The following is a 26,241-nucleotide window of genomic DNA, read 5'->3' on the forward strand; positions in this document are numbered from 1 at the left end:
GGGGTCCCCTGTGCCCCCTGGCCAGGTTTGGGTCCTGGTGAATTGACCCCTTGGCTGAGCTCCCCCGGGGCTGTTTGGAGTCCCCTGTGCCCCCTGGCCAGATTTGGGTCCTGGTGAATTGACCCCTTGGCTGAGCACACCTGGGGGTTTGTGGGGTTCCCAGGGTCCTCTGTACCCCTTGGCCAGGTTTGGGTCCTGGTGAAGTGACCTCTGGGCTGAGCTCCCCCTGGGGGTGTTTGGGGTCCCCTATGCCCCCTGGCCAGGTTTGGGTCCTGGTGAAGTGACCTCTGGGCTGAGCTCCCCTGGGGGTGTGTGGAACCCGCTGTGCCCTGCTGGCCAGGTTTGGGTCCCTGTGAAGGGACCCCCTGGTTGAGCTCCCATGCAGGGGGATGCACAGCCCCCCTCATGCCTTGTCAGCGCAGCTTTCCCTCCCCAAGCTCTTATCCTGGGCACAGGCTGGTAGCAAAAGCCTTGGGGCAGGTGAGTGGGACCTGTCGGTGCCTCCTGCTGCTTCTGCACTGGGTGAGCAGTCGTGGCAGGGATAGGAGCTGCAGAGCTCGTGTAGGGATGCCTCGCCGGGCGATGCTGATCGTCTTTCTCCTGCAGGATGAGCTGACTGCTCTAAATGTCAAGCAAGGTTTCAATAACCAGCCGGCTGTCTCCGGGGATGAGCACGGCAGCGCCAAAAATGTCAATTTCAATCCCGCCAAGGTGAGAGCCCTCCGGAGCAGCGCGGGCGCCCAGCRGCCGTGGGGGCAGGCCGACGGGTCCTCCGCGGGTCTGGATCTCGTACTTCCCACGCGTTCGTAACTAGGAGCTCTTTTGGAATGATATCTCCCTCTGGGAAAGCAGACTCTTGTCGTGCTAGGTGCACCTTTGTGGCAGATCTGTATTTGCAGTCTTCGTTAAACCTGTGCCTAGAAGTCCTTACAATCAGCAATTAAAACAGAAGACTGGAATATCAGTAGGAGGAAACTTCTTCCAGTTTGGTTGGATTACATTATTGCCATGGTTGAAGAGAATATTTCTTGAAACCTCTGTCAGCTAACTTATGGGAGTTGCATAACAGACCTTAACTTCATCTTTCCTATCTCTGAAATCAAGATATTCACTTCCTGGTCTCCCTCATAAGAGGAGTAATAATGAACTGGGATGGAAAGAAATCAGTAAGCACAAGATTTCTTGTTTTTCTTGGCTGACATCTATGCCAGAGGCCTTCTATCTGATTTGACTTGAGTTTGTATAAAGAGTTGTGTCCATCCGAACTTGAGTCCCTTCTCATTTATTGAAAATGTTCAGTTGTCCTGTATTGAGTCTTYCTGAAGTGCTCCTCTTTACAGATATGACAAAGGGAACTGCTGGCACGTTTTTTTTTATGTTTCAAAAGCTCACAGTAGTGACACTTCTAGTAGGCAGGACAGATAGAATTTTAAGCATGTAGAACAGCTCTCTGAGCTATAAAATATAATTAATCTCTTTTTTTTTCCTTCAGATCAGTTCAAACTTTAGTAGTATTATTGCAGAAAAGCTGCGCTGTAATACACTGCCTGACACGGGAAGACGGAAACCCCAGGTGAATCAGAAGGATAACTTTTGGCTGGTAACAGCACGTTCTCAGAGTGCCATAAACAACTGGTTCACAGATCTGGCTGGAACTAAGCCCCTCACTCATCTCGCCAAAAAGGTATGTTACAGGGAAGGCTGCCTGGCAGGGCAAAGCATGTTATCTATGCTTATTTCTGAAATTCTCATTTAGTAGAAGGCTTTACTGTCTGGAGAAGTTTCTTCTGTGCACATCAGTTGAAGCTTTCAGCTTGAAGAGCAGATTCAGGACTTGCATTGCAATAGTTGCAGTCTCCCCACCTAAAGAACTGGTTTCTGGTCAGTTATTCGGAGGTTGTCTTTTGGCTCATATAATATGACTGACTGACTTTGAGATTCTGATGCTTTTCAGAGGAATTGGTTCCTGTTTGCCCTTGGTTGACCTGTTGTGTAGATTAGGACCATTCCTGTTTTGGGGCGTTTCCAAGTTCTCAAAAGTCATAGTGAGAATTACTGGAAATAAGTAGTCAAATAACTTTCCAGACTTCTGTTGCAATGGCATGTGTTTCTCTTTTTAAACTGAGAAGTTGTTTGTGTGACAGCCTGGTTGAGACGAAGCTATAAAATGTTTCTGKGCTCTGGGATGTAGGGCTAGATGTTGTCATGAAGCATTTTGAATTCTTTGGGGCCTACTCTACCATTTTTTAGGGGATCTAACTCTGTCAAGATGAACCTATAAACAGGGAACTTGGGATACCAGTATGTGTTGTGGAGAAACATAATTCCAGTTGTGTAATAGTAGCAGAGCACATAGTTTAGCAGCTGACGTTTGCCTGGCCCTTGGAATTCTGAGTCAATCTTGGGGAAAATAGTCAGGCTTCCCCAGAATCTCTTCCTATAAACTTCTAGTACTTGCACCCTTGCCTGTTGACTGTCTGTTTCTTAAGGTCTTTGTGAAAACCTGAGCCTTTCAGGGCCTTCCCCAGTTCCTGACAATATGCTCCATCAGTCTTCATCGGCATAGACATGAACACTGCTGCAGTCAGTAGCCACAGGTTCAGATAGCCAAATTGTCTTTATRTCTTTGAGACATCAGAGAATAATTGGGGAAGGATGTAAGAAACATAGCAAATGAGTGAATCAACAATTCTTAGTTTAGGGACTTTGAGATACCTACCAAATGCATTTGTTTTCTGTTAATTTATCTAATCCCTTTGTGAATCCATCCATGCTTTTTCTCTCTATAACATCTTGTGGAAACAAGTCCATATTTGTACTTTTTCATGTGGTGTGATATTGTTTGCTGTTTTATAAATCTGCAGTCTGATAATATCACTGGTGTTCCCCCATATTGAGCCTTGAAATTTGAAACTTGAATTAGTGATCTTGTTCCTTCTATAAATATTAAATTTCCTTTTTCTGTCTCTTTTCTGCTGACCACTCGTGATTTTATAAGATTTTGTAAATAAAATAGAGTGATTATAAAAACTTAGTCTTTTCAGTTTGCACTCATAGAGAAGATACTCTTTGCTTCTGATTGAGTTTGTGCTCTGTACCTTTCTTCATTGTCCACATCCTCTCTGGATAACCAGAGCGATTTGCAGGATTCAGGGTGTGGATTTACAGTGATGTAATTATGGGGATTTTTTTTCTTTCATTTTATTTCTTAATGCTTCTGATTACATTGTCATGCAGCTCTGCTACTGCTTTTTTTTTTTTTTTTTTTTTTCTGACCGGAGATGAATTCTTGCAGTAGGTTTCCTGTGACACAGAGCAACACAGTACTGTTTGTTTGGGTTTTTTTTGTTTTTGTTTTTTCCCCTCTTCTCTGCACAGTTTGCAGAGCCTATGGTATGTGTGGTTGTTTTGGAATAGTTCCTAAGTCCTTGGTTGCGGTTTCCTCCTCCCCCTCGTTACAGGTGCCCATCTTTAGCAAGAAAGAAGAGGTCTTCGGTTATTTGGCAAAGTACACTGTTCCAGTGATGAGAGCGGCCTGGCTCATCAAAATGACTTGTGCTTATTATGCTGCCATCACAGAAACCAAGGTGAAAAAGCGGCATGTCATTGACCCCTTCATTGGTAAGCACCTTCTGTGGAGTACTAGTTTTGTTYGTCCTTGGTGTTCCTGTCTCAGGCTGCCCTTGAATAGTAAGGGTTAGCTTGGAAATCAATGTGAATTTGTTTCTTGCTGGATAAATGCTAGAGTTCTGATGTGTGTAGCTGTCTAAAGCAACAGGGCCCACTTGTGAGAGCACTCTATTGAAAAGTAAGTCTTGGTAGCAGGAAATACTTCCTTAGAGCCTACCTCTTCTTTCTCCCCCTCCCTCCCCATTAGTTCTGCTGTTCCCCTTGTGCCCCATAAACTGGTTGTCTTTTAAGGTTTACAGATTTACAGTTTTTATGAAGTATTACTTAGCTAGACTAGTTTCTTAAGTGAGCAAGTATATTCCCCCTGCAAATTCCAGTATATTATTGCCTGTTTGTGCTTCTGGTCTTTTTAGGCCGCACTGGCTCCTCTCCCTAATGTCCTTTGCGTTCCGGTCTGCTCCAGATTTGTGCAATCTAGGACTGCCTCTGTCTTTTTTCTGGTTTGCATGGCTGACACCACAGTATCTGACCATACACACTACTTTAAAAAGCAGTATTAGCAGCTGAGATCCATGGATTTTTTTTTTCCTACTTGATTATCTTTGGTATAAAAATTGCACAGACTGCTTAATTCTATTATGGGAGGTTGATCGGTTTATTAGATATATTTATTCCATTTAATCTTCTCTGTCTTTGGATGTTTGTCCTATTGCTGACTCTTTGAGAACTATTTGTTTCAGGTTGTTGCATATTTTATCTTGAGTTTTGTCACCTTCATTGTCCCAGGGGAGCGTATTACATCTGTCTCTTACACCATTATGTTTTAGTAAAAATAATTATTTGGAAGATTAGCTGATCGTGGCCTTTCTCTGGTATCTGAAACAGATTAAGGAACAAGTTCAGACTTGAAGCGTTTCTGGTGTCTCTGATGTCCCTCAGATTACTGAGGATGCTAAATCAGGCCTAACGCTGCTCCCTGCTGGAAATCCTTTTCTCTCCACTTGCTGATTTTCAGCAACTGCTGTGAAGGAACCTTTTTTCCTAACTTTTTTGTATGAAGACAAAATGACTTTTTTTCCCTCCCCAGACACAGAAGCTTTTTCCTTTGTTCCCTATTTCAGTGCACGCTCTTTCCTCCCTGCCACCTCCAGCTCGCAGGCAAAGCTAATATTTTGACACTTACTTTCCTATCTTAGTGTTTCTGTCCTTCTCGAACAATAAGAAATTTCTGGATTTCTACCTGACACCAGCCTATTCTTACTTTGMTTCTCTTTGCTAACCTGTTTTCTTTTCTGCAGAGTGGACGCAGATCATCACCAAGTACCTGTCGGAGCAGCTGCAAAAAATTGCTGAGTTCTATAGGCAGCTCCCAGGGCAAGGCTGTGGTTCACCGTCTGGGCCAATGCCCCAAGAGGTGGAACAAGCTTTGAAGCAGTGGGACTACAATGAGAAACTAGCTATGTTCATGTTCCAGGTGAGGGACTGGAGGGAGCTGCTGGGTGGGCACGTGGTAAGGGGGCACTAGGGAAAAGGTATGCAAAGGGATTCATTTGTGTAGAATATGGTCTTTTTATGAGTAGACTTCTAGGACTGGATGTAGTTTTGAGCTCAGTGGTGGAACAGGGTACAGAATTGTGCAAACTTCTAGAGTATTTCTGCTTTCAGAAAGCAAGCAGCTGCTGCTGCTCTGCCTGACCTTGCTTAGTGTTGCTTTTGTCCATTTGCTCTGCCGTTGTCTGTGCAGGATGGCATGCTGGACCGACATGAATTCCTGACTTGGGTTCTTGAGTGCTTTGAGAAGATACGATCAGGAGAAGATGAATTTCTGAAAATGCTCCTACCCCTGCTGCTGCGGGTAAGAACAACTTGCCCATCTGGCTTCAGGAGAGCACCAACTTCCTCTGTTGTCAGTCCCCTCCTTGTTGCCTAAGGGATGATGAGCTGTTTTGCTCTGAGAACACTAGGGAGTGACCTTCTATTTGACCGTCATTTGGCAGCTAACGCAAGGAAGTCTTCTTTGTCCTGACCTTTTCTGTTTTTTCCTTCCTTACCATATTTTCTTGCTCTAGGCCTGATAATCCCTGCCCATCACTGTGATAGTCAGATTCTTGGGATTCATTGCCCACTACTGCAGGGAAATGACTTTTCTTTCCTCTGTCACAACATATTCTAGCAAGGCCTTCCAAGCCCAGGGAAGGCTGGGCGTGGGTAGGTTGAGGTGCATRAAGTCATTGCCATAGCAGAGCATGTGGAGATGTTCTCTGGTGCTTAGTAGCCAATGAATGATGGTTTTGCTAAGGAGCTCTCTGTAAAAGGCAGCTGTCTGTGCAAAGCAGTGCCACGCAATATGTGCCTCTGGGAGGGTCAGGGGTTTCTCTCATGCTACTCATAACCAGGGTATTTTTCACTTTTTCCCTACAGTACTCTGGAGAGTTTGTGCAGTCTGCGTACTTGTCCAGACGTCTGGCCTACTTCTGCACCCGCAGGCTTGCTATGCAGCTGGACGGCGCTGGCGGGCACCCACCCCACATCTTGTCCACACAGCCAGGGAATGCTCTTCCTTCAACTCCCACCCCTCAGCCAGCTGCTGGGAATCCTCCCCCCAGCCCCTTCAGTGACTTACTGCTGTGCCCTCAGCACCGGCCAGTGGTATATGGGCTCAGCTGCATCCTCCAGGTAGGCTTGAATAACAGTTGGTAACAGCAGAGTCACCAGGGATGGTTTATATTGTATGCCATCGCAGAAAAATCATTACGTGCTGAGTCAAGAGCTTCCTGAGAGGGAAAAATCTCAAGCCGTGACTATCAAACAGTAAGTTTTTGCTGAGGTGCTTCAGACCTTTGATATCAAACTTCAGTGCTACAGTAGTGCCCTAGATTGACTTGCATAGGAAAAGTGGGTTGAGCGTACTGAGTGCTGTCCTGGGAAGAGAATATCAATGAATTAAAAGGAGTCATGGTTAATGATTCCATGTGGGGGAGTGTGGTAAGCCTCTTGCTGTGTTCACAGATACCTTAGATGCCTAGGGAAGATTTACAGGAGAGGAAATGAGAAAGGGACATTTAATTTGCTGTTTTGTATGTCAATAAATGGTTGTCATCTAGGGAAAGAAATTTTGCCAGAAGTAAGAGTGTTTTGTAATTTTGTGAGTTTAAAAAAAAGCAATGCTGTTTGTATGGAAGACCTTCTACTGTTTAGGCAGACTACAAAAAGCATGACTCTGAACTCTTAAGGTGTAGATTTACAACTGATAAAGTCATCCATTGCAGTAAAAGGGCAAGGTCACAGATGCCGTATTGAGAAGAGATGTTTAAGGACAAGCGCTATTGTGTCACTGTGGGACTCAGTCCATCCAGTGTTTTGTGTCAAAGGGAGATGGATGAGTTTTGTTAAATCTGTTTGTTCACGGTTTGTGTGTCCTCCTCCTTCAAGAGGAGAGTGACTGAATCAGGTGGATCCCTGTGGAGGGAGTGGATATTGCCCCTTCAAGGGAAGTAAAGGAGCTTGTTAAAACAGAGAAGCTTTCAGAGAGTGCAGGGTGGAGCAGGAGGAGGAGAGGAAGAGAGCTGGAAGCCTGCAATTCAACAGAGAGACTGAAACTGGGACCAAGGAGCACTGGCAGGATTGAGAAGCAACCAGCCGGCTCTCAAACAGGATAGCAAGAACCTTCTCAGGGAGCAACTGGCTAGAAGTAAGAATCTGTCTGCAAGAGTCTAGAGTAGAGTGCAGTGTGTGTGGGGTTTAATACATAACCTCTTCATGTTTCTATTAAGTATTTCTTAGTCACTTTCAGTTAAAAAAAAATCTGGTTTGTGAGATAGCTTGTTTTTTTGAATATAAAAATTCTTTGTCTGAGGAGCTTACTTTATGGAAAAGGTGCAGGTGAATACACCTCAAAGGTTTGGCAGACTTGGGGTCTGAACACTACCTGATAAAAATGTTTGGTTAATGATCTGTTCTTTTTAGTATATATCAGAAGAAGACTTCTAATAGAAGATCTGCAGATCTTCTGGACTGCAGGTAGTAGATAAGGATGAGACAGATAAGATCTAATGATTGGAAGTTGGAGCTGGCTAGAGTCAGGCTGGAAATACAGATGCATTTCTAACAGTGTGTGTAATTAACTCTTACTCAAGTGTCTTACAGATGTATGAGCTCTTTGATTTGGAGTGCTTACAGCAGCCTTAGTTATCTGTCTTCAAGTCTGTCTCCTTGTGAGCCAGAAGCTTGTAGGGGTGTTTCTTAGGAATCCTTCAGCGAAGTTACTTGTCTGTGTTTATGGGTGTCTGTACAAGATCATAAAATAATGAAAGCAAATATATAATAGTATCATTATTATAATCACCATTATAATAATTTTAATTAATAAATAATGTAATGAATTTGGAGCTGTTGACTCATATTTCTCTTACGCTTCACTCTTGGTGAGTGCTAGAAATCACTRATGTAAATGTTACTTCTGGGCCAGAGGATTGGATAGTGCACTGACAATGTCGATTGTAGAAAGTTAGGCGGGTTTTTTTCTTGTTTTTGTTTTTGTTTTGTTTTGTTTTTCTTTTGTTTTTCTTTAGAAGCAGCAAGGAATTCTGTGGTAACATGTTGCTGCTTTTGGATAATCTGGAACTCTGGCTTTGGCTTCTTGCTCATATCTTCGCCTAGAAAGTCAATGCGAAAAAATACTAGTTTATTCCTCTCCATCCTCATAGAGTCTTTAGCCTGAAGACTTTTGCCAAGGTTGAGGCAAATAACCCCCCGTAGAAAGTAAATATTTGTACAGGTTGATCTGTCTCTGGACAGTAGGATAGAGGAGTGGTTATTTCTGTAAGAAGTAACCTAACTTTGAGTGTTTTGACCTGGATTTGTTCAATGATGCTGGTTTTCTATCTGTTGCAGAGTATAATTCTGTGTTGCCCAAGCGCCCTGGTGTGGCATTACTCATTGACTGACAGCAGGATAAAGACTGGCTCTCCACTGGACCACCTGCCGATAGCCCCATCCAACTTGCCCATGCCAGGGGGGAATTCAGCCTTTACACAGCAGGTGAGCAGCATTCAGAAGAGGGAGCTAGAGTGGCCCAGGATACCAGCTGTGTCTTAGTTCATTCAGGATTTTCTTTTCATGCTGTGTGGTGAGCATAGCCAAAGGTGCCATCTCACTCCTGAGGAGTTAACTGCTCCCATTCTGCTATAAACAAGACAGTGATGTCCTTGGAAGATGGACAAAATCTAATGTGAAAGTAGGACTGCTGTCATGCTCCTTATTTCCTGTTTCTTGCTTAGCACTTTTAAGACACCCTGTTGTATGTTTATGCAAGTCTTTTGCTTTTAGGTTCGGGCAAAGCTCCGTGAAATTGAGCAGCAGATAAAGGAACGTGGCCAGGCTGTGGAGGTTCGCTGGTCGTTTGACAAGTGTCAGGAAACAACAGCAGGTAACTTGCTGTAGGCTGAAATTTCTCTCCCCTATTCTGTGCATTACTTTGAAAAACTTCCCATCTGGCCATTCTCTTTGTTTTTCCTGTTTGCTGGTGTTCAGTTTATTGTTAGCAATGAAGAGAACCAAATGGCTCTTTTTTTTTTCCGGTACAAAATCTTGCCTGGGTCAACTCCCCTGGACATAGTAGGAGTATGTATTACTGGAAGCTGGAAATGTGTACCAGAGAGCTATACTCCTGTGTACTTGCCATGCTCCAATACTTTCCCTAACATCTGCTATTGGTCGCTGTGTGAGTCAGGATACTAAGCTAGACGGACCCTTGCTTGACCAATACAGCTTTCCCTCCCTAGGCTGTGCTGTGCTGTCTCCTGAGCAATGAGCTCTCAGAAACTTTATTTTTTTTCTTCTTCTGAGTCTGTTGTACCAGTTGCCAAGCATACCTTTCTCTTCTTTGTTCTGTTTTAGGTTTCACTATTGGCCGTGTCTTGCACACTTTAGAAGTTCTGGATAGTCACAGCTTTGAAAGATCTGACTTCAGCAATTCTTTGGATTCCTTGTATAACAGGATATTTGGGCTGGGTCCAACCAAAGACAGTCATGAGGTGCCTTGGGACATTGCTGCTGGGTCCTGGTCTTGGCTAGTGGCTATATTTTTGTTTGTGTTCCACAGTTACTGTCCTGTATCTGCAGAGGGCTGCCTAGCTAGTGGCCAATGGCCAAGAGATGTGATCCCCACTGAAAAAAAAATTAGTGCAGCCTTAAGTTAGAGAGACTTAAGAGATGTATTAGGGAGACATCCTCACTGAATTGAGAATAGAGGTCTGTAACAAATGTGTGTAGGCTTGAGGCAATCCACACAGCTGGCTGAGGAGTCTCCTTATGGAAGACATGAGTCCAGATAGCAGATTGGTGGTAAAGACATGTTATATGTCTGAGAACAGTAAATAGTGACCTTGCCAGATTTTGGGCTGACAGACGCTTCCTAGGAGTCTGGGAGCTCACAGTTCAAGTTCCTCTTAGCCTGAAAGGTGACACATTTATGGTGTGTAAGACCTCAGTGCAGTAGATGTTGCATTGGCTCCTGGAAATGAGCTGCAAGGCTGGTAGCTTGCATAGCGGGTATAATGCTGTCAAGAAACTGTGTTCCAGTTTGTGCTAAGATTAGCAGCCCATAGATGTGCTGCTGAAAGACAGAGAAACTTTCTGAAGAAATACCATCTTGGAGATTTCTTAATAGCTGTGGTTCACATCACGTTCCAAAATGGAGTCTCTTTGGAAAGCAGAGGCAAAGCAGGAGGGTTCTACCTTGGCATCCCCTCTCCATGTTAGGAAGAGGGGCATGTAGCAGACTTCAGTAAGCTCCCTGTGGTATCCAGCCTGAGACCTTGGGGCTGCTCACCTCTTCTGTTTGGCTCAGAGTCTCACCATTGTGTTTTTATCTTCAACAGATCTCTCCTGATGATGATGCAGTGGTGGCCTTGCTGTGTGAATGGGCTGTCAGCTATAAGCGTTCCGGACGCCACAGGGCTATGGTTGTGGCAAAACTGCTGGAAAAGCGTCAAGCGGAGATAGAGGCTGAGGTAAGTCCGTATTCCTGATGGAAGCCCAATAGCAGTAAAGCAGAGCAGTGGTTACCTGACTGCCAGTTTGTTGCAACATTGACAGGCAAAGGCTGATCTGTGCAATACCTTTTTAACACTGGTGCTGTTAACCACAGCATTTGCTTGATCTAACCCAGAGCAGGTCACAAATGAACCTGTGGTATGGTGCTACTTTGTGTGTATCTCTGTGTGTATATCTCTTGGACGCTTCTGGAGACAGGTGATTGCAGTGCGGAAGTACTAGCTTTCCTGGACATGCTAAAATTTACAGAAATTCTCTATGTGATGGTGACTTTCCCATAAGTGCAAGATAGGAAAACAGTCTTGAGAGGATCCGGGGATGAGGGGTGGGAGGTGGGGGGTTGAGGTTGTTGGTATGTATGGGTAGTGAGTTTCTGCTCTGGGACAGCAGCTTGTATTTCTTTTTCTCTTTCCACAGAGATGTGGGGACTCTGAAGTCGTGGATGAGAAGGGCTCCATCTCCTCAGGCTCTCTCTCAGCAGCCAGTGCTCCTGTCTTTCAGGATGTCCTTATGCAGTTCCTTGACACTCAAGCTCCTATGCTAAGTACGTAACAAGAACCTGTGGTCTCCCAGTTTYCCTCTAGCTTTCCCTATCCTGCAAAATTTTGGACTTGCATGCTATTCTTTTGTAGCGTAGGTCTTAACTGATACCCAGATTCTCTCTCTGGCTTCCTTGCAACCCAGAGCAAACCTTGGAGAGGGAGGGAAAGAGCCTGAAGGGCTAGACGACAGGAAGGGAATGCAGAAACATCCCTGTTTAACAGAGCGTTGGCAAAAATAAACAAGTATAACTTAGTCGGGAGTTAATTCAGGCTGGGAACTAGAACATGATTTCTAACTGGTAAGGGACAAAGCTCTGAAATAGCCTCTCAGTAGACATACTGCAAATAAATGAATTAAGAGGGAGAGGATACGGTTATGAATAATGCTGAGGAACTATGTTTGTACACCTCGGAATGACCTTTCTAACTAAAAGTCCTGTTCCTCTCATCCATGAAACTATCTAGTGAGCTGTTTGTTTACTTACTGCCTGTTCAAGCTGAGCTTTTTGATCTCTGCCCCTGCTGCAGTCTCAGAACTGCRTATCATCATTTTTACCATACTGAGATCTTTAGAAACACCTGCTCTGGTCCTAGRTTAGGTATCTGGTGAGGCTCAATGTTACAGAAGAACTCTGATAACACTGACTGTCTCTGCTGTCCTTCCAGCTGATCCTGGGAAGGAAAATGAGAAGGTGGAGTTCTTTAACCTGGTGCTGCTCTTCTGTGAATTAATCCGACATGATGTCTTCTCTCACAACATCTACATGTGCACACTCATCTCCCGGGGTGATCTTGCCATGGACTCTCATGGGCCTCGCCCCCCCTCTCCCTTTGATGACCCTGCTGAAGAACATGACAGGAAGGAGACAGAAGGAAACAGTGGCATCAAGCTAGAGGTGAGATACAACCACCATGGCCTCCCTCTGCACCTCCATGTGCTGTGCTTCCCCATTCTTACCAGTTTTGCAGCCTTCTTGCTATTACCTGCTAGAAGATGTACCAGTGACTCATAGTTCTTCTTCCCCCAGTCTATTTCCAGAGTAGAAGTTATATTCTGGGTAGSAGGAAATGGCCTGCAGAATGTGAGGGGGTAGATGGGAAAGCCCTGCACTGCTCAGAGATGAGCAGCGAAGCACGAGGTGCTGTGAGCCCTGCCCCTGATGTCAGGGCTTTGCAGTGTGTTTGGCTCCAAAGTGGGTTTCCCTTTGCAGGTGCAATGGGTATTGGCATAAAAGGGTGTGCTGTCACTGTCCAATGTAGAAGTGAAGCACTGTAATAAAGGAGTTCTGTATTGTTCCGTGTTGTATCATTGAGACATAAAGCTGTCCTGTTTGTTCTCAGGACACAGGTCTTTCTGAGTCCATGGACATCGACCACAACTCCAGCGTGCTTTTTGATGACATGGAGAAGACAGACTTCTCGGTATGTGCCTGCTGTTTCTCCTACCTGATACTAAATAAGTYGGTATGTTGTATTGGGACCAGTTACTGCATATATCTCACTTCTGTGCTAGTCCTTGCTCCCTGATACAGAGCCAGTGTGCTGGAARTGGTTGCATTTGAAGGGGGATGATGCAACTAGAAGGTCCATATAACCTGTTTCTGCAGATTAGGGTCTATCAGAGTAGAGTATGTCTTAGTCATTCCTAGGATGTCTTGCCTTGTGGGCACTGTCAGCCCAATGTTTGGGTGGGCACAGCTGCTTGGGAGCAGAGAGGAAATGGATAACAGTGATAACACTAGGAGAGTGACAATGCCCAAATAATGTTGGCCATGAGATTCTTGAGGACATGAGAAAAGACACACATCTCCTACTGTCATACTGTGTAGCCTTTAGTACTTCCTTCATTTTACAGTTCTTCAGTTTATTTGTGGGCATAGTTCATGGTTGGTTTCAAACATTCTGCAACCATGCAGAAATGATGTGTAGTAGTTAAAAATCTCTGAGKATTTACTTTCCTCCAGCCATTTCTGTACTTTCAAGGTATATGTTAGGCTGTTGTGATGTTCAGAGATTTCACAGGATCCTGACTCATTTTGTGGAGGTTCCCAAAATCCTAAGGCATGGTTATTTATTTCCCATTGTTTTTTAATTCATTATGAAAGGTAGACCAGAAGCTGAAATGCCAATGATGACTTAGTGCATTGCCTTGCCCAGTGTCCTAAGAGTTAGATGTTTCTCAAACCTTCATTCTTCCTGCTCCTTTCTAGGCGTGAGCAGATTTAGCTTCATTCAGCTGTCTTAAGTGCACATGTGACCATGTTCCCTAACTGCCTTGTCATGTTCTTACATCTCCCTAGATGTTTTCTCCTCCAATGCATTGTGAATCTAAAGCCAGCCCTTCCCCTGAGAAACCAGATCCTGAAAAGGAAGCAAAGCCTTTGCTGAAGGAAAAATGTGCAGAAGGAATGCTAGCCTCCCTGTACGACCAGCCTCGGCACATCCAGTATGCAACGCACTTTCCTATTCCTCAGGTATGAAACCTGCTTATAACCCCCATGCTGCTGCCTTGTGCTCCTATCATGAGGTACTGCTGTAGCATGAGCCTCACTGAATAGTATTGAACCTGGTGCTGGTGGATAAGGAGCACAGTCATGCTTTTCTGCCCTGCTTCAGGAGAGTGATCTGCTCAAGATGTCTCTTTGATTACTCCCAGAGTAATCTCTGAGATGAAGCTTTCTTTTGCTTTTAAAAGATGTAGATGTGACATGAAATGAGATGTGAAAGCTATTCAGCCTGATAGTTACTAATGCGGTTGTCTCTTTTGGTTYCCCAGGAGGAATCATGCAGTCATGAATGTAACCAACGGTTGGTAGTTCTGTTTGGAGTTGGAAAGCAACGGGATGATGCTCGGCATACAATCAAGAAAATAACCAAAGATATTCTAAAAGTTTTAAACAGAAAGAGCACTGCAGAGACGGGTTAGTAGCGCTTGAGCCTCTCCTCTGAGGAAAGAATACCTTTCCAGTTGGCTGGCTCCTTTGTCTTGAGTCTTGCAGTGGAAGGATTTTATATAATATACGGTGCCTGGTAAGCTCTATTAGTCACTGACTGTCTGAAATGACACTCTGTTCCCAGCTATACTGAGCAGCAAGTAGGAAGATTTGGTTTCCTACTAACAATATTATCTGGTTAATTGAACTTGCCTTCTTCAGCAGGGGACTAAGATGTATCAGGTTCAGAATGAGACTCCAGCTAAAACTTGCAGTTTTCAAGCTTTATTTGTTAAGTTCTTGCAGTGGGACCATTGTACAGAAGCAAGGAGAACTCTGTGCACWGTAGACAAAGACCTTGATTAAATGTAGTGTGCTGTTGTGCTTGGGGCACATAACGGCGTAGGATAGGAGACTTGGATAGCTGTGTCAAAATCATAGAGAACCTCTAAGTTCCATTGGCCCAGAATCTAGCTACACTTTTTCTCTCTTGGTCAAACTGGTTCCGGAAAGGCAGGTTGAAATGTGATAAAAGGATAATTCTTTAAAAAAAAATGAGATGCTCTGACAAAGAAATTTTGAGGCCGAACACTTCCCAACTAGAACATCTAGCCTCATCAGGAAGAGAATGTAGTTCCCCCAGGGAGTGCCTCTACTGGCAGTAAACTAGATGTTAACCCTACTGTTCTTCCCGGGTTAGAAATTCTGTCTTGAGCAGTTGATTGCTGTGAATTCAGAATGGTGCTTATTAGCTTAAGGACTGGACTTGGGCTCTCTGGCTATGATGCGTGTTGGGAGATGGTCTTGCTGAGGGACTAGCARGTGCTGATGGCTAATTTAATGATGAGAAAGGTAGTCTAGTCTGTTTTCTGGCCTTCCCAACTTTGGCAGGTGGAGAGGAAGGCCAGAAGAGGAAAAAGAGCAAGCCAGAAGCATTCCCAACGGCTGAAGATATCTTTGCAAAATTCCAGCATCTTTCTCATTTTGATCAGCACCAAGTCACATCTCAGGTATGAGGCTCTTGAGAATGCCCTCCTCCTTGAGCCCTGACTGTCTCTCTGCGGTACTGACGGCAGCTTCTGGGAAGGAAGGGGAGGTGGGCCTAATCAGGGACTTTTTCAAGGGGAGTTATTACCATGTAATTTTTTGCACTTGTAGGTATCTCGCAATGTCTTGGAACAAATCACCAGCTTTGCCTTGGGAATGTCATACCACCTGCCTCTTGTGCAGCATGTGCAGTTCATCTTTGACTTGATGGAGTATTCACTCAATATCAGCGGTCTCATTGACTTTGCCATCCAGGTAAGCATGGAGTGCCCAAATGCTTCCTGGGACGGGTTCATCAGCCTGAAAGGCAGGAGCACTGTACTGCCTTAATAGACCTGGCTACTAGGATCACTGGTGGCTCTCTGACCTGTGTCGTGAAAGTGGTCAGATTAGGTGGTCATTGCCATGCTCTTGAGCTGCAGCTGTTGGGAATAGTTTTTGGCAGATAGCCACAACCATATGTCCTGTTCAAAGGCAACACTGAGCCTCTGCAAAGATAATCCTCAGAAGGACTTGCTTTGCATCTTTGTCCCTGGCTGCAGCAAGGCCTTGCTTTGAGTGRGAAGGAGGTCGTCTGTCTGGTGATTCCTCCACCTCGCTCTCCTGGAAGGGTGTTTGGCAGATGGCAGTGCGGGCTACGTTCTAGATCCTGCTAAAATTCTGTTGCCATTTCTGGCTAGCTGTGCTAGGTATCTATTGCAGCCTTGCTGGCTCCAATGGAATTGAGGACATTAGCCTTAAAAAGGGAGCCCAGTGAGATTTGTGTGGAAGGACAGAAGTACTGAACAAACTGTCTGCTACCATCTGTGCCCAAATCATAATCTGCCTCTGATAGCCAAATGCTGGCAGGCCTCTTGTGCTGCCGGTGTGAGACATTGTGCCCAAGTATTGAGCATTATCTGTTCCATGGGCACGTCTCTAGGCAAAAAGCACCTGCTAGTCCCTGTCCTGGCAGGTCCTATAGGCTGYGGTGTGGTGTGTCTGCTCCATTTCTGACCTTACCTTACCCCTGTGGCTGTTGAAGGGTTTTTCTGTCATTGGGTGCAGTTGCTGAATGAACTGAGCGTGGTGGAGGCAGAACTGCTGCTGAAATCCTCCGACCTTGTTGGCAGCTACACCACTAGCCTGTGCCTGTGCATCGTGGCTGTGCTGCGGCACTACCACTCCTGCCTTATCTTGAACCAGGACCAGATGGCTCAGGTCTTCGAAGGGTAAGGGAGTCTTCCACACAGTGAGGGGAAGGAAACCAGGTATCTGTTGGGACTTGTAARGGGTAGGAATATTTCCCAAAAGGCAGCAACTTTGTGCCTGAGGATTCAGCTCACAGAATCTGAGGGTAAAGGGATATGTTACCCAGTGGGCGCTGTTGCTGTGTGCTCAGGAGGTGTGGGTGATACTTAYGTAATGAGGTTATATTCCTTCAGATTTTTTTTTCATGCTGCTACAGCGTTTTTTTATCTCTATGCAGTCTGTGTGGGGTGGTGAAACATGGCATGAACCGTTCAGATGGCTCCTCAGCAGAGCGCTGTATCCTGGCCTATCTCTACGACCTGTATACCTCCTGCAGTCACCTCAAAAGTAAATTTGGGGAGCTCTTTAGGTGAGTCTGAGGTAGGCTGGATGCAGTGGGTGCTGACCAGTGAGGCACCTTGGTTTCAGCTTTTCTTGTGATCTTGTTTGATGAGATTGTCCCTGTGATCCTCTCAATGAGGAGCTGAAATCTTGGGACTAGTCCCTGTTATACCATCTTGGCTATTGGATCTTCGAGTAATTTTTGGTAAATCACCTTTAATAATCCTCTGCACCTCCAYAGGTTTGTTCTTGTCCTACTCGTAGAAGATAGAAGTAGAGAGGTTTTTTTGAGCAGCCATCCCACATGTGGAAATGTTAAACCTGGTAGTAGTTTAAGTGAACTCCCCAAAGCTATTCAGCAAGGCTTTAAAGTAAACAGCCATAGATAAAAGGGAATAGTTCCTCACAGGCAAACAACAGGGACTGGGGACAAGGAGCAGGAAGAAGCTTTGTTCAAGGGTGACTCCCTTCCSAAGGAGACCCGCAGGAGTCTGAGCTAGTGCTTGTGCTGTTCAACATATCAAAGACTGTCTGAGTAGTAATATCCAAACTTTTCGTGTAGTTGTTGTTTGGAATATAAAAATTGAAAGTGGTTGCAGATAGCTGTAGCAGGGCCCACTGACTAGGGAGTAAATTGGCAGATGAAAATCTGTGTTGATAAATACAARATAATGCACAAAGGATTGTCCTTTTTTGCCTCCCAACTTTACATAGTGATGGATGTATGCTAYCACTCAGATAAAGGATCTTGTAACTGAGATAGATACATCAATGAAAATACAATTGTAGAAATATCATCATATGTAGCAGGCAAAAGCAAATTAAATATTAGGTATTGTTTGGAAAGGAATGGAAAACAGAACAGAGGGCATCATTATGCTGCCATATAATTCAGGGTGCAACTGTACCTTGTGGTTTTAGGCTCCTTGTCTCAAAAAGCACATAGTGGAGCTAGAAGGGTCTAGAGGAGGATGAGTGGATGCATAACCAGAGGTCTGGAGTGGCTTATTTATGGGATATGGCTAAGTAGACTGGATCTCTTCATCATGAAGAAGAGACCTGAGGGAGTTYGACAGAAGTTTATAAATCCTCATTGCTATGGAAAAGGGACTGAGTGTTCAGAATGTCTTACAATACAAATACAAAGAAGTATGAATAGAAAATAATAAATGTTAGGTTCAGAGCAAAAGGAGATCCTCCTCTGTAGTGYTCTTAGTTAAGCTGCGGAACTCATATTCTGATCTCAGTCTGCTGGATACAAAAAGTAGGTGGACAGATTTGTGGGAGGAAAACCCGCTGAGGAGAGCATTACCTCCTGCTGCTCTGAAAGTGTCTGAGACACAATTTGCTAGGGTTGGAAGGATGCTGGGGCAGTATTGTCACATGCCTGCTTCACTCTTGTACTGTTTTTTTTCGGGCATCCGCTATTTTGGCACCAAAGGCTGAGCTAGGTGTTTCTCRGATCTGACCCAGAATGGCCAATCTCATGCTATGTTAACTGAGTCCCCTGGCAACTTCCAGGTGTTTGCACAGCAAAGAACCAGCCTCACCCTTCTGGGAGAAGCTTTGTAATACAAGCTGATCTTAAGTCTTCATGTATTCTTGCCCAGGACTGGGCTTATCTTGCACAGAATTGCTTTGCTTATACACATCAATGGAAGCATGTCTGTTGTGCTCCTAATCCCTCTTTCCTGTCCTGTTCAGTGACTTCTGCTCTAAGGTGAAGAACACAATCTACTGCAATGTTGAGCCATCTGATTCCAACATGCTCTGGGAACCTGAGTTCATGATTGACACTATTGAGAATCCATCTGCACTTAACTTTACATACACCAACCTAGGAAAGAGCCTCAATGAAAACCCAGCCAACCGCTATAGCTTCGTCTGTAACGCACTTATGCATGTGTGTGTGGGACACCATGATCCAGACAGGTGAGAGGCAAAACCATCGTAGTTTTACTGAGATGATAAAATCCTYAGGGAGGCTAATAAAGCCAGTAGCCTGTACTTGACTTTCTTGGAAGAAGGGTCCGAACCGTGTCTCTTAAACTSTTGACTCACCTCTGTGTCTGTGTGTATGTCTTAAAAAGTTGACCCTCACCTCCTTTTTATTTATTTATTTGTGTTTTATTTTTTTTAAATACAGGGTGAATGATATTGCTATCCTGTGTGCTGAACTGACTGGCTACTGCAAGTCYCTAAGCGCCGAGTGGCTGGGTGTACTCAAAGCCTTGTGCTGCTCCTCCAATAATGGGACCTGTGGCTTCAATGATCTCCTCTGCAATGTTGATGCAAGTGCAAACACTCCAAAAGGGAAAAGCAGTTGAACCAGGAGTGGAGGGATCCTTTGGGAGGAGGCAGAGATGAACAAGGGATAGAGCTTTGTCTTCTGGGGGCGGGGAAGGGCTTTGAGTGTTGGGGCTACCTTTCAGTATTGTTGCAACCTGGGCTGCCTGTGGATGTTGATCTGGGGTTATGGCCCCCGTATCTCCCAGCTTCTAGTCAAGTTGATAGCAGGAATGAGGCAGAGGCTGTTGTGATCACTGGCTGATCTCTTCTCTTGCAGGTCAGTGACTTATCTTTCCATGATTCCTTGGCCACCTTTGTTGCCATTCTCATTGCCCGGCAGTGCTTGCTGCTGGAGGACCTGATCCGCTGTGCTGCTATCCCCTCGCTCCTCAATGCTGGTGAGTGCATCCCTGCAGAGAGCTTGTCTTATTCGTAGTGCCAGCCCAAAGATCTTGAGCTCCATGGATACCTTGTGAACCCCACAGTTGTGAAACATGCCTGCAATATTTCTTTYACAGTATTGTACTTAGGAATTGAACCTTTTACTTTAGAGCGTTTCTGACCTTTTGGTTTCTATGTCATGAGTTCATGCTCAAGCTGAATAAGGACAGGGAGGTGTGACCCACCACACTGTCTCACCAGTGTACTCGGCTCTGAACTCCAGCAGTGCGTTTCCCACTGCTGACGTGGTTTGGGTCAGCGTTTTGACTGGAGCAGCCAGCTCACCAATTGGCCTTGTATCTGGGTCGCTCTGCCRTTATTCTTCCACCCATCTTCCTAGCTTTGCTCTGGGAATTGCAGCATCCAGACTCTGACACAGTGAAGTTGGGAAGGTGAAGTGAGCAGAGTGCAGTGCATGTTTTGGGGTATAATACTGATTTATTTGCTCACTTTCATGTTAATTGCTGCGTGTGCTCCATATTTGTAAATACAATAAGCCTGCAGCAGCTTCTCCACTGGTTGCTGCCGGGCAATGCAGTGTAAATAGCTTTTGGATTGAGAGTCAGCTGTCCCAGTACTTGAGAAATCTCAAGTTGACTGTTGTCTTTACATAGCCTGCAGTGAACAGGACTCGGAACCAGGAGCACGTCTGACCTGCCGGATTTTACTCCATCTGTTTAAGACTCCACAGCTGAACCCATGCCAGCAAGATGGCAGTAAGTGAATGAAAATAGAGCCTTTCTTTATTGTGAAAGCACTGAGTCTCCTGCACCCTAGAAAAAGAGATGTTGGACCCTGTGATTAGAGATCATGCCTTGATTACTGTGAATAGAGCAGACCTAGTCTGATACACTAGTTTCTGCAGAGGACAAAGAACAATATCTTTCCATTTATTTCACTCTGTGGTAGCCAGGTGTCTTGGAGAGGAGGCTCAGGAGGCTGGGAACTCACGAGTAGAGGTGGCCTTGCCATTGCTAAGCCATTGGAGTAATGATCACGTCTCTTTTTGGTCTATAGCTTTGTATAGCCTCTTAGCTTGGTGCCAGAAGCTGCTATTTCACAGCACTCCCTTTTTGTCTGCTGATGGAACCAGTCCAGGAAGCTCTGTTCTTGGCTCCTCATCAGTATCCTGATTGCTCAGATCTCCARACCCAGCCCATATACTAGGTTAGGGTACTGTTGGAGCTTGGAGTTCATGACACAGGCACTGTTCCCCATTTGGATTTCACGCTTCAGTTGTCGCAGTATGATTGGCATRGTGCTGTGCTATACTTAATTAAACTGACCCCATGTTATAGGTGGGAAAAGGACTAGCCTCAGGATTTTCTGAACTTGATCCTGCTAACTGGCTGAATTATACTTCAGCTCTGGAGCGTTGGTCTTTTTCACTTGCTGKGTATTGCCCTTCCCTGTTGTTGTCTTTGCAGACAAACCCACAGTGGGAATCCGTTCCTCCTGTGACCGTCATTTATTGGCAGCTTCCCAGAATCGCATTGTAGATGGAGCAGTGTTTGCAGTGCTGAAGGCTGTCTTTGTTCTCGGTACGTACCTACGTTAGCCTGAACCTGTAAGAAAGAATGGTTTTTAGTGGAATGGATGATAGACATTGTTTTGCATAGGGACAGGCATGTATTGRCTTTACAGAAGGGTAGAGAAGATCCATTTTGGTGGATAATGTGGCTGGTCTGTCTGGAGCCCTCAGGCAGAGCTATAAATAAGCTTCTCTCTCAACTGCAAAGAGATTGCTGGTCATAGCGAGAATCTGTGAAAGCTCTAAATGTGTTGTGGGTCAGGYTTTGGGTATGGCAGTGGTGATTAAGTGACACTTGCTCTTCCTTGCAGGAGATGCAGAACTGAAAGGCTCTGGCTTTTCCCACCCTGGAGGCGTTGATGATCTCATGGATGATGAGCTGGGTACCAGGAAGGCTGGCGGTCGGGTAGTAACTGTAGAAACAGCTAGCTTGGATATTTATGCCAAGTATGTACTAAGGAGTATCTGTCAACAGGTGAGTCTGTCCCATCTCTGGGTTTGTCCTTGTCCCTTCTGCAGATGGGTGTATCCCATACCTTCCAAGCCCCATCTGAAGAAAATTGTATTTTGTTGAAATATCAGTAAAGAACCAGCTGTGGTTCTGCCATGTGATAGCGCTAAGGATTGCCCATCGCTAGCAAAAAAGGTTGAACAGCTGTCGAGAATTGAATGTTAAAGTATGCAGGGACTGTACATCCCCTCTGCTCTGGTAACAGCACAGGGCTCATGCCCAAAGTGGGGAGAGCTGGGAGTGGTTTGCCAAGATGTTTGCTGAAGGCAGAGAAGATAAGCATGAGGAAGACTGCTTGTTGAAGTGATAAATGGTGCCTCTCAGAGAGTAGCTTAAGTGTTGCTTGCAGCTAGGCTGTTAATGTATCCCTAGGCTTTGCAGTGCCCTGTTTAGTTAAAGGATTAACTAAATTAAAGGAACAACAACAAAAGTCTTTTGCTCAGCCCTAATCTGACAGCACCAGCAACTCTGTTTCTTTGTGGAAAATTGACATTTGAGGAACTGAAACCTGGCTAATAATGTACTTAGTTGCAGAGTGGAGTGGCTGTTGCCATTACTGTATGAAATTGAGTGAGTAGCGAAGGGTGTCCTTAGCCTTGGTTACAAATTTATTCTGTCAGCAGAGAAGATGCAGTGTCACAATTTGAAACCTGTGTTCTACTCAGTGCTATGTCGCCCTTGTGCTTTGTGGTGATGTTTTTTAATTGGTTCATTATACAGCAGTGTTATCAGCCTACAAAAGAACTGGAGATGCATATTTACGAGTATAAATTCAACCCACTTCATGCTAAAACCTGACTGTAGCACTGACAGAAGTAGATCTTCCCTTACTGGTCCCTGTCTGCGTAGGAAGGATGCACAGCAGGCAGAATGTGGGTGTATGTGTGTGTGCATGTATGTGTGCAGGAGGAAATAGCAGAGTGTCAGATATCGCAACTTGGACCAACTGTTGGCAGCACTGGATACGTAGGAATGAGTATTCCAGTATATGCTAGCAAGYGCCACCAAATTGTGTCAGGGCTCTTGCAGCTGTAAAAGGTATATATAAAAAAAACAAACAAAAAAAAAAACTGTGTTTACCATCTGCACCTTAGTCCAAGTGATAGATGTTGCAGAACTCGCACTATCAGTTCTGAAATGTCTGTAGAATGCCTTAAACCACATGTGGTGATTTCTCAAACTTCAAAAAATATATCACATTCAGGTGTGCATTTTTTTTGTTAGACTTCATCCTGAGAGAGGAACAAAGGAGTGGATTACAGAACTGGATTAAAGTTTTCTTAGGTACAAATGATTATGACTTAATTGTTGGTTTGTCCTTTAGACTATCTAAATTAATAAACATAARCATGATTGGCTCTTTGAAAGAATTGATTTTGTGGATCTGTGACAAGTCAGAGTTGTGAGTAAGAACCAAGAAGGAGACCTGAGTCAAAAGCTGTTAACCTGAATCTGACTGTTGGTGCGCAGAGTTGTCTGTGATGCTCGAAAGTGTTTGTAGTACTCTTCTGAAAAGAGACAGATAAAGGACTCCATTTCAGTGACATGGAGCCTGAGGAGATGACTRTATGCTCAAAAAGAAATGTTGGAGAGACAGGCTGATAGTCTTTTAAGGTCRTTGACCTCGTATCTGTGAGGTTATCTAAATCTAAAGCGGGTCAGAGGCAAAGTCCTACTGAATTCCAGTGGAAAGCTGGACAGGTGGGAAAAAGAGCCTTCTCAAGGATATGGAGATTGCATACACAAGCAAGAGGAGTTCTGAGAGAGGATGGTGTAGTGACACCTGATGCTTGCTGAATCAAGGCAGTACAGTTCAAGAACAAAAATGATTGTCAGGCATTAACCTGTTCCAGTAAGGTTCTTAAGAGTTTGATGTTTGATGTATTCCCTTAATCTCCCTGAGGCTGAGGATGGCAGCACTGGTTTGGTGTCTGACATGAGYCTATGTTGACCCTGCCTTCCTGTGCTTGTCTTGCAGGAGTGGGTAGGTGAGCGATGTCTGAAGTCCCTCTGTGAAGACAGCAATGACTTGCAGGATCCTGTCCTAAGCAGCACACAGGCTCAGAGATTGATGCAGCTGATCTGCTATCCACACCGACTGCTGGACAATGAGGAGGGAGAAAATCCTCAGCGGCAGAGGATTAAACGCATCCTACAGGTRCAGGATCCTGATAGAGTTTGAGAATGTCCTAGTAATTGGTTAATGTAGTGTTACAATGTGGCTGTCCAAAAGGCAGACCTCTGAGGGATCTGACACTTCTTAACAAGGGATCTGAGGGTTTGAATTGAGGACATGGTTTGAACTGAGACAAGGACTCATCTGAAGTGTGTGTGTGTGTGTATTGCAGAATTTGGACCAGTGGACCATGAGGCAATCCTCGCTAGAGCTGCAGCTCATGATTAAGCAGACGGCAAATAATGTGAGTTACTGCTCAGTGGAACCATGCAGGGATGTGTGTTGCTAGTGTTGAAGTGGTTGCTTGTGAGATGGTGAGGAGGTGGCTTAGCAAAAGTGAGTATGTGGAGAAAATAAACAAAGAGGAGGTRTGGGTGAGTCTGGTGATAGCTAAGAATGAGAAGGATATGGGAAGTCTGAAATCTCCAAGAGCAGCAGCCCTGGGGGAATTTACTGATTGGGTTTGCACTGCGTCGYGTTTAGATGTGCAAGCCTCATCAGTGGATGCTCTCAGAGAGAGGCTTAGCTCTCCTCTCTTCCCTTGCTCTATCTCTAGGAAATGAACTCCTTGTTAGAAAATATAGCCAAGGCCACCATTGAGGTATTTCAGCAATCAGCAGAGACCAGCTCTGCTAGCTCTGCTGGCAATGGAGTCAACAGTATCAGCAGCTCAGCAAGTGCTACACCTGCCAGCAACAAATCCAAACCCATCCTCAGGTAGGTGAGCTCAGTGTGAGGCTGCCTTGTGGACAMATTTGAATCATGGATTGGATTACGAACTGCTTTTCCCTGCTGTGTTGTYACAGCTCCCTGGAGAGGTCAGGAGTGTGGCTGGTAGCCCCTCTGATTGCCAAGCTTCCAACATCAGTGCAGGGCCATGTGCTGAAAGCTGCTGGAGAGGAGCTGGAGAAAGGACAGCATCTGGGGTCATCATCCCGCAAAGAGCGGGACCGCCAGAAGCAGAAAAGGTGAGTCCTGRGGAAAGGACAAGCAATGCTGGCTCTGCTGATCCTCCAGCCTGGCAGTACAGCTCCCTCACTGTTCTCTTTGCAGCATGTCCCTCCTGAGCCAGCAGCCGTTTCTGTCACTGGTGCTAACGTGCTTGAAAGGACAGGATGAGCAGCGGGAAGGCCTTCTCACCTCTCTATACAGTCAAGTCCAGCAGGTAGATGTCTGTCTTCTCTCCTCCCTTTCCTCAAGAGTTCATGCCTCAGCAAGCTGGTTATTGGGCGTGTCCTACACGAATGTTGTCTGGCTGAGTGTGTGCTCAATAAGGTGAAGGTCTTGTGCCAGTCAGTGCAGGTGCCTCTCCTCAGAGTCACCAGATAGTGGGTAASACAAGCTGCCCTCTATAAAATTCATAGTCCAGCTTGTGAGGTCTATCCTCTTTCCTCAATCTCTTAGATTGTTACGAATTGGCGGGAAGATCAGTACCAAGATGACTGCAAAGCCAAGCAACTGATGCATGAGGCCCTGAAACTCCGACTGAATTTGGTGAGCAGTTGCAGAAGGAGAGGTTAACCACATGGAGCGAAGAGTCCTCTACCCTTTTTCTGGGCAAATGAGCACTGAGGGGGTGATACATACTCTGAGGAGAGAGGTCTCAGCTGCTTCTAGGTCTTGAGCCCTGTGTGGGATMGGGTGGGTGGAGAAACTCCCTTCCTCTGTTGGGCCAGGATGGGATCCACAGGCTTGGTCTCTGTTTCTCTGAGATGTGCTGTGCAGGCTAGGCACAACATTGCCTTCCCATTTCAATGCTTTTGGAGTCCACACCATTACTGCTTACGTCTGAGGTTTTGTTCTACTGATGGCAGTTTCCTTCAGCCCTCTGTAGGAGTTGTTGTAGGGTAGGAGTTCCTCCGATTTAGGCTCCCATCTCACTTTCTAATCTTAGCATTTCTTCTAGCTGTACCTGTGACTCTAAACTATTCTTCCCTGCCAGGTGGGAGGAATGTTTGACACAGTTCAACGGAGTACACAGCAGACAACTGAATGGGCTGTGCTACTCCTGGACATCATCAGCAGTGGCACTGTGGACATGCAGTCAAACAAGTAATTTTCTGGCTGGCTTCTGATCGGTACACTTCTCAAGAGAGGCAGCCCTTGTGTGAGGTAGTTGTTGGGAGGCAGACCCTTTCTGGTGTGAGCTTGTCGTCTCTCTAGACAGTGGTTGCTGAAAGAGACTTCAGAGTAATAAGAAGCTATAACCTAGGTCTCATTGTGTAAGTGCACTCTGATATATCTGGAAGAAACCTGGGTTTCCAGATGCAAACGGACAAGCTGGGAAGAACGTGAGCTCACTCCCTTCAGTTGGGACCTGCAGGGATAACTTTTTGGAGAAGCTGAACAGGAGGATAGGAGGCCAGTCTTAATCTGTGATACTGCAGTTGACTAAAATGTGAACACTCTGGGTTGTATAGGGAAAGGGGGTTAAGTGTGGGAGACTGAAGAGAGCTCTTTCCGTGTGGAAGAAGCAGCAGCTGAAAGCAGCATAGCATGCCATGAAACATCCT

The 26,241-nt window shown here is 45.3% G+C and overlaps 1 protein-coding gene across 3 annotated transcripts in view; it reads left to right on the forward strand.

Annotated features, from left to right (window-relative positions):
* The window catches only part of MED12 (mediator complex subunit 12), a 37,276-nt gene that overhangs the window by 579 nt on the left and 10,456 nt on the right, over positions 1 to 26,241 (forward strand). For all 3 annotated transcript variants that reach the window (XM_085325546.1, XM_085325543.1, XM_085325544.1), the window contains exons 2-33: positions 607 to 711; positions 1,493 to 1,684; positions 3,462 to 3,621; positions 4,929 to 5,104; positions 5,375 to 5,485; positions 6,052 to 6,306; positions 8,524 to 8,670; positions 8,959 to 9,058; positions 9,529 to 9,665; positions 10,512 to 10,643; positions 11,104 to 11,230; positions 11,895 to 12,124; positions 12,570 to 12,650; positions 13,529 to 13,702; positions 14,005 to 14,149; positions 15,053 to 15,171; positions 15,320 to 15,463; positions 16,256 to 16,419; positions 16,677 to 16,808; positions 18,485 to 18,712; positions 18,927 to 19,071; positions 19,347 to 19,467; positions 20,125 to 20,226; positions 20,938 to 21,051; positions 21,353 to 21,516; positions 23,531 to 23,710; positions 23,901 to 23,972; positions 24,285 to 24,445; positions 24,535 to 24,696; positions 24,782 to 24,893; positions 25,133 to 25,222; positions 25,671 to 25,780. In XM_085325546.1, coding sequence (XP_085181672.1) covers positions 607 to 711; positions 1,493 to 1,684; positions 3,462 to 3,621; positions 4,929 to 5,104; positions 5,375 to 5,485; positions 6,052 to 6,306; positions 8,524 to 8,670; positions 8,959 to 9,058; positions 9,529 to 9,665; positions 10,512 to 10,643; positions 11,104 to 11,230; positions 11,895 to 12,124; positions 12,570 to 12,650; positions 13,529 to 13,702; positions 14,005 to 14,149; positions 15,053 to 15,171; positions 15,320 to 15,463; positions 16,256 to 16,419; positions 16,677 to 16,808; positions 18,485 to 18,712; positions 18,927 to 19,071; positions 19,347 to 19,467; positions 20,125 to 20,226; positions 20,938 to 21,051; positions 21,353 to 21,516; positions 23,531 to 23,710; positions 23,901 to 23,972; positions 24,285 to 24,445; positions 24,535 to 24,696; positions 24,782 to 24,893; positions 25,133 to 25,222; positions 25,671 to 25,780 — 4,592 coding nt within the window. The remainder of the gene's footprint in view (positions 1 to 606; positions 712 to 1,492; positions 1,685 to 3,461; positions 3,622 to 4,928; positions 5,105 to 5,374; positions 5,486 to 6,051; positions 6,307 to 8,523; positions 8,671 to 8,958; positions 9,059 to 9,528; positions 9,666 to 10,511; positions 10,644 to 11,103; positions 11,231 to 11,894; positions 12,125 to 12,569; positions 12,651 to 13,528; positions 13,703 to 14,004; positions 14,150 to 15,052; positions 15,172 to 15,319; positions 15,464 to 16,255; positions 16,420 to 16,676; positions 16,809 to 18,484; positions 18,713 to 18,926; positions 19,072 to 19,346; positions 19,468 to 20,124; positions 20,227 to 20,937; positions 21,052 to 21,352; positions 21,517 to 23,530; positions 23,711 to 23,900; positions 23,973 to 24,284; positions 24,446 to 24,534; positions 24,697 to 24,781; positions 24,894 to 25,132; positions 25,223 to 25,670; positions 25,781 to 26,241) is intronic.

This window comes from Rhea americana, unplaced genomic scaffold, assembly GCF_003343005.1.
Source record: "Rhea americana isolate MKP2758 unplaced genomic scaffold, rheAme1 scaffold_98, whole genome shotgun sequence".
NCBI lineage: Eukaryota > Metazoa > Chordata > Aves > Rheiformes > Rheidae > Rhea > Rhea americana.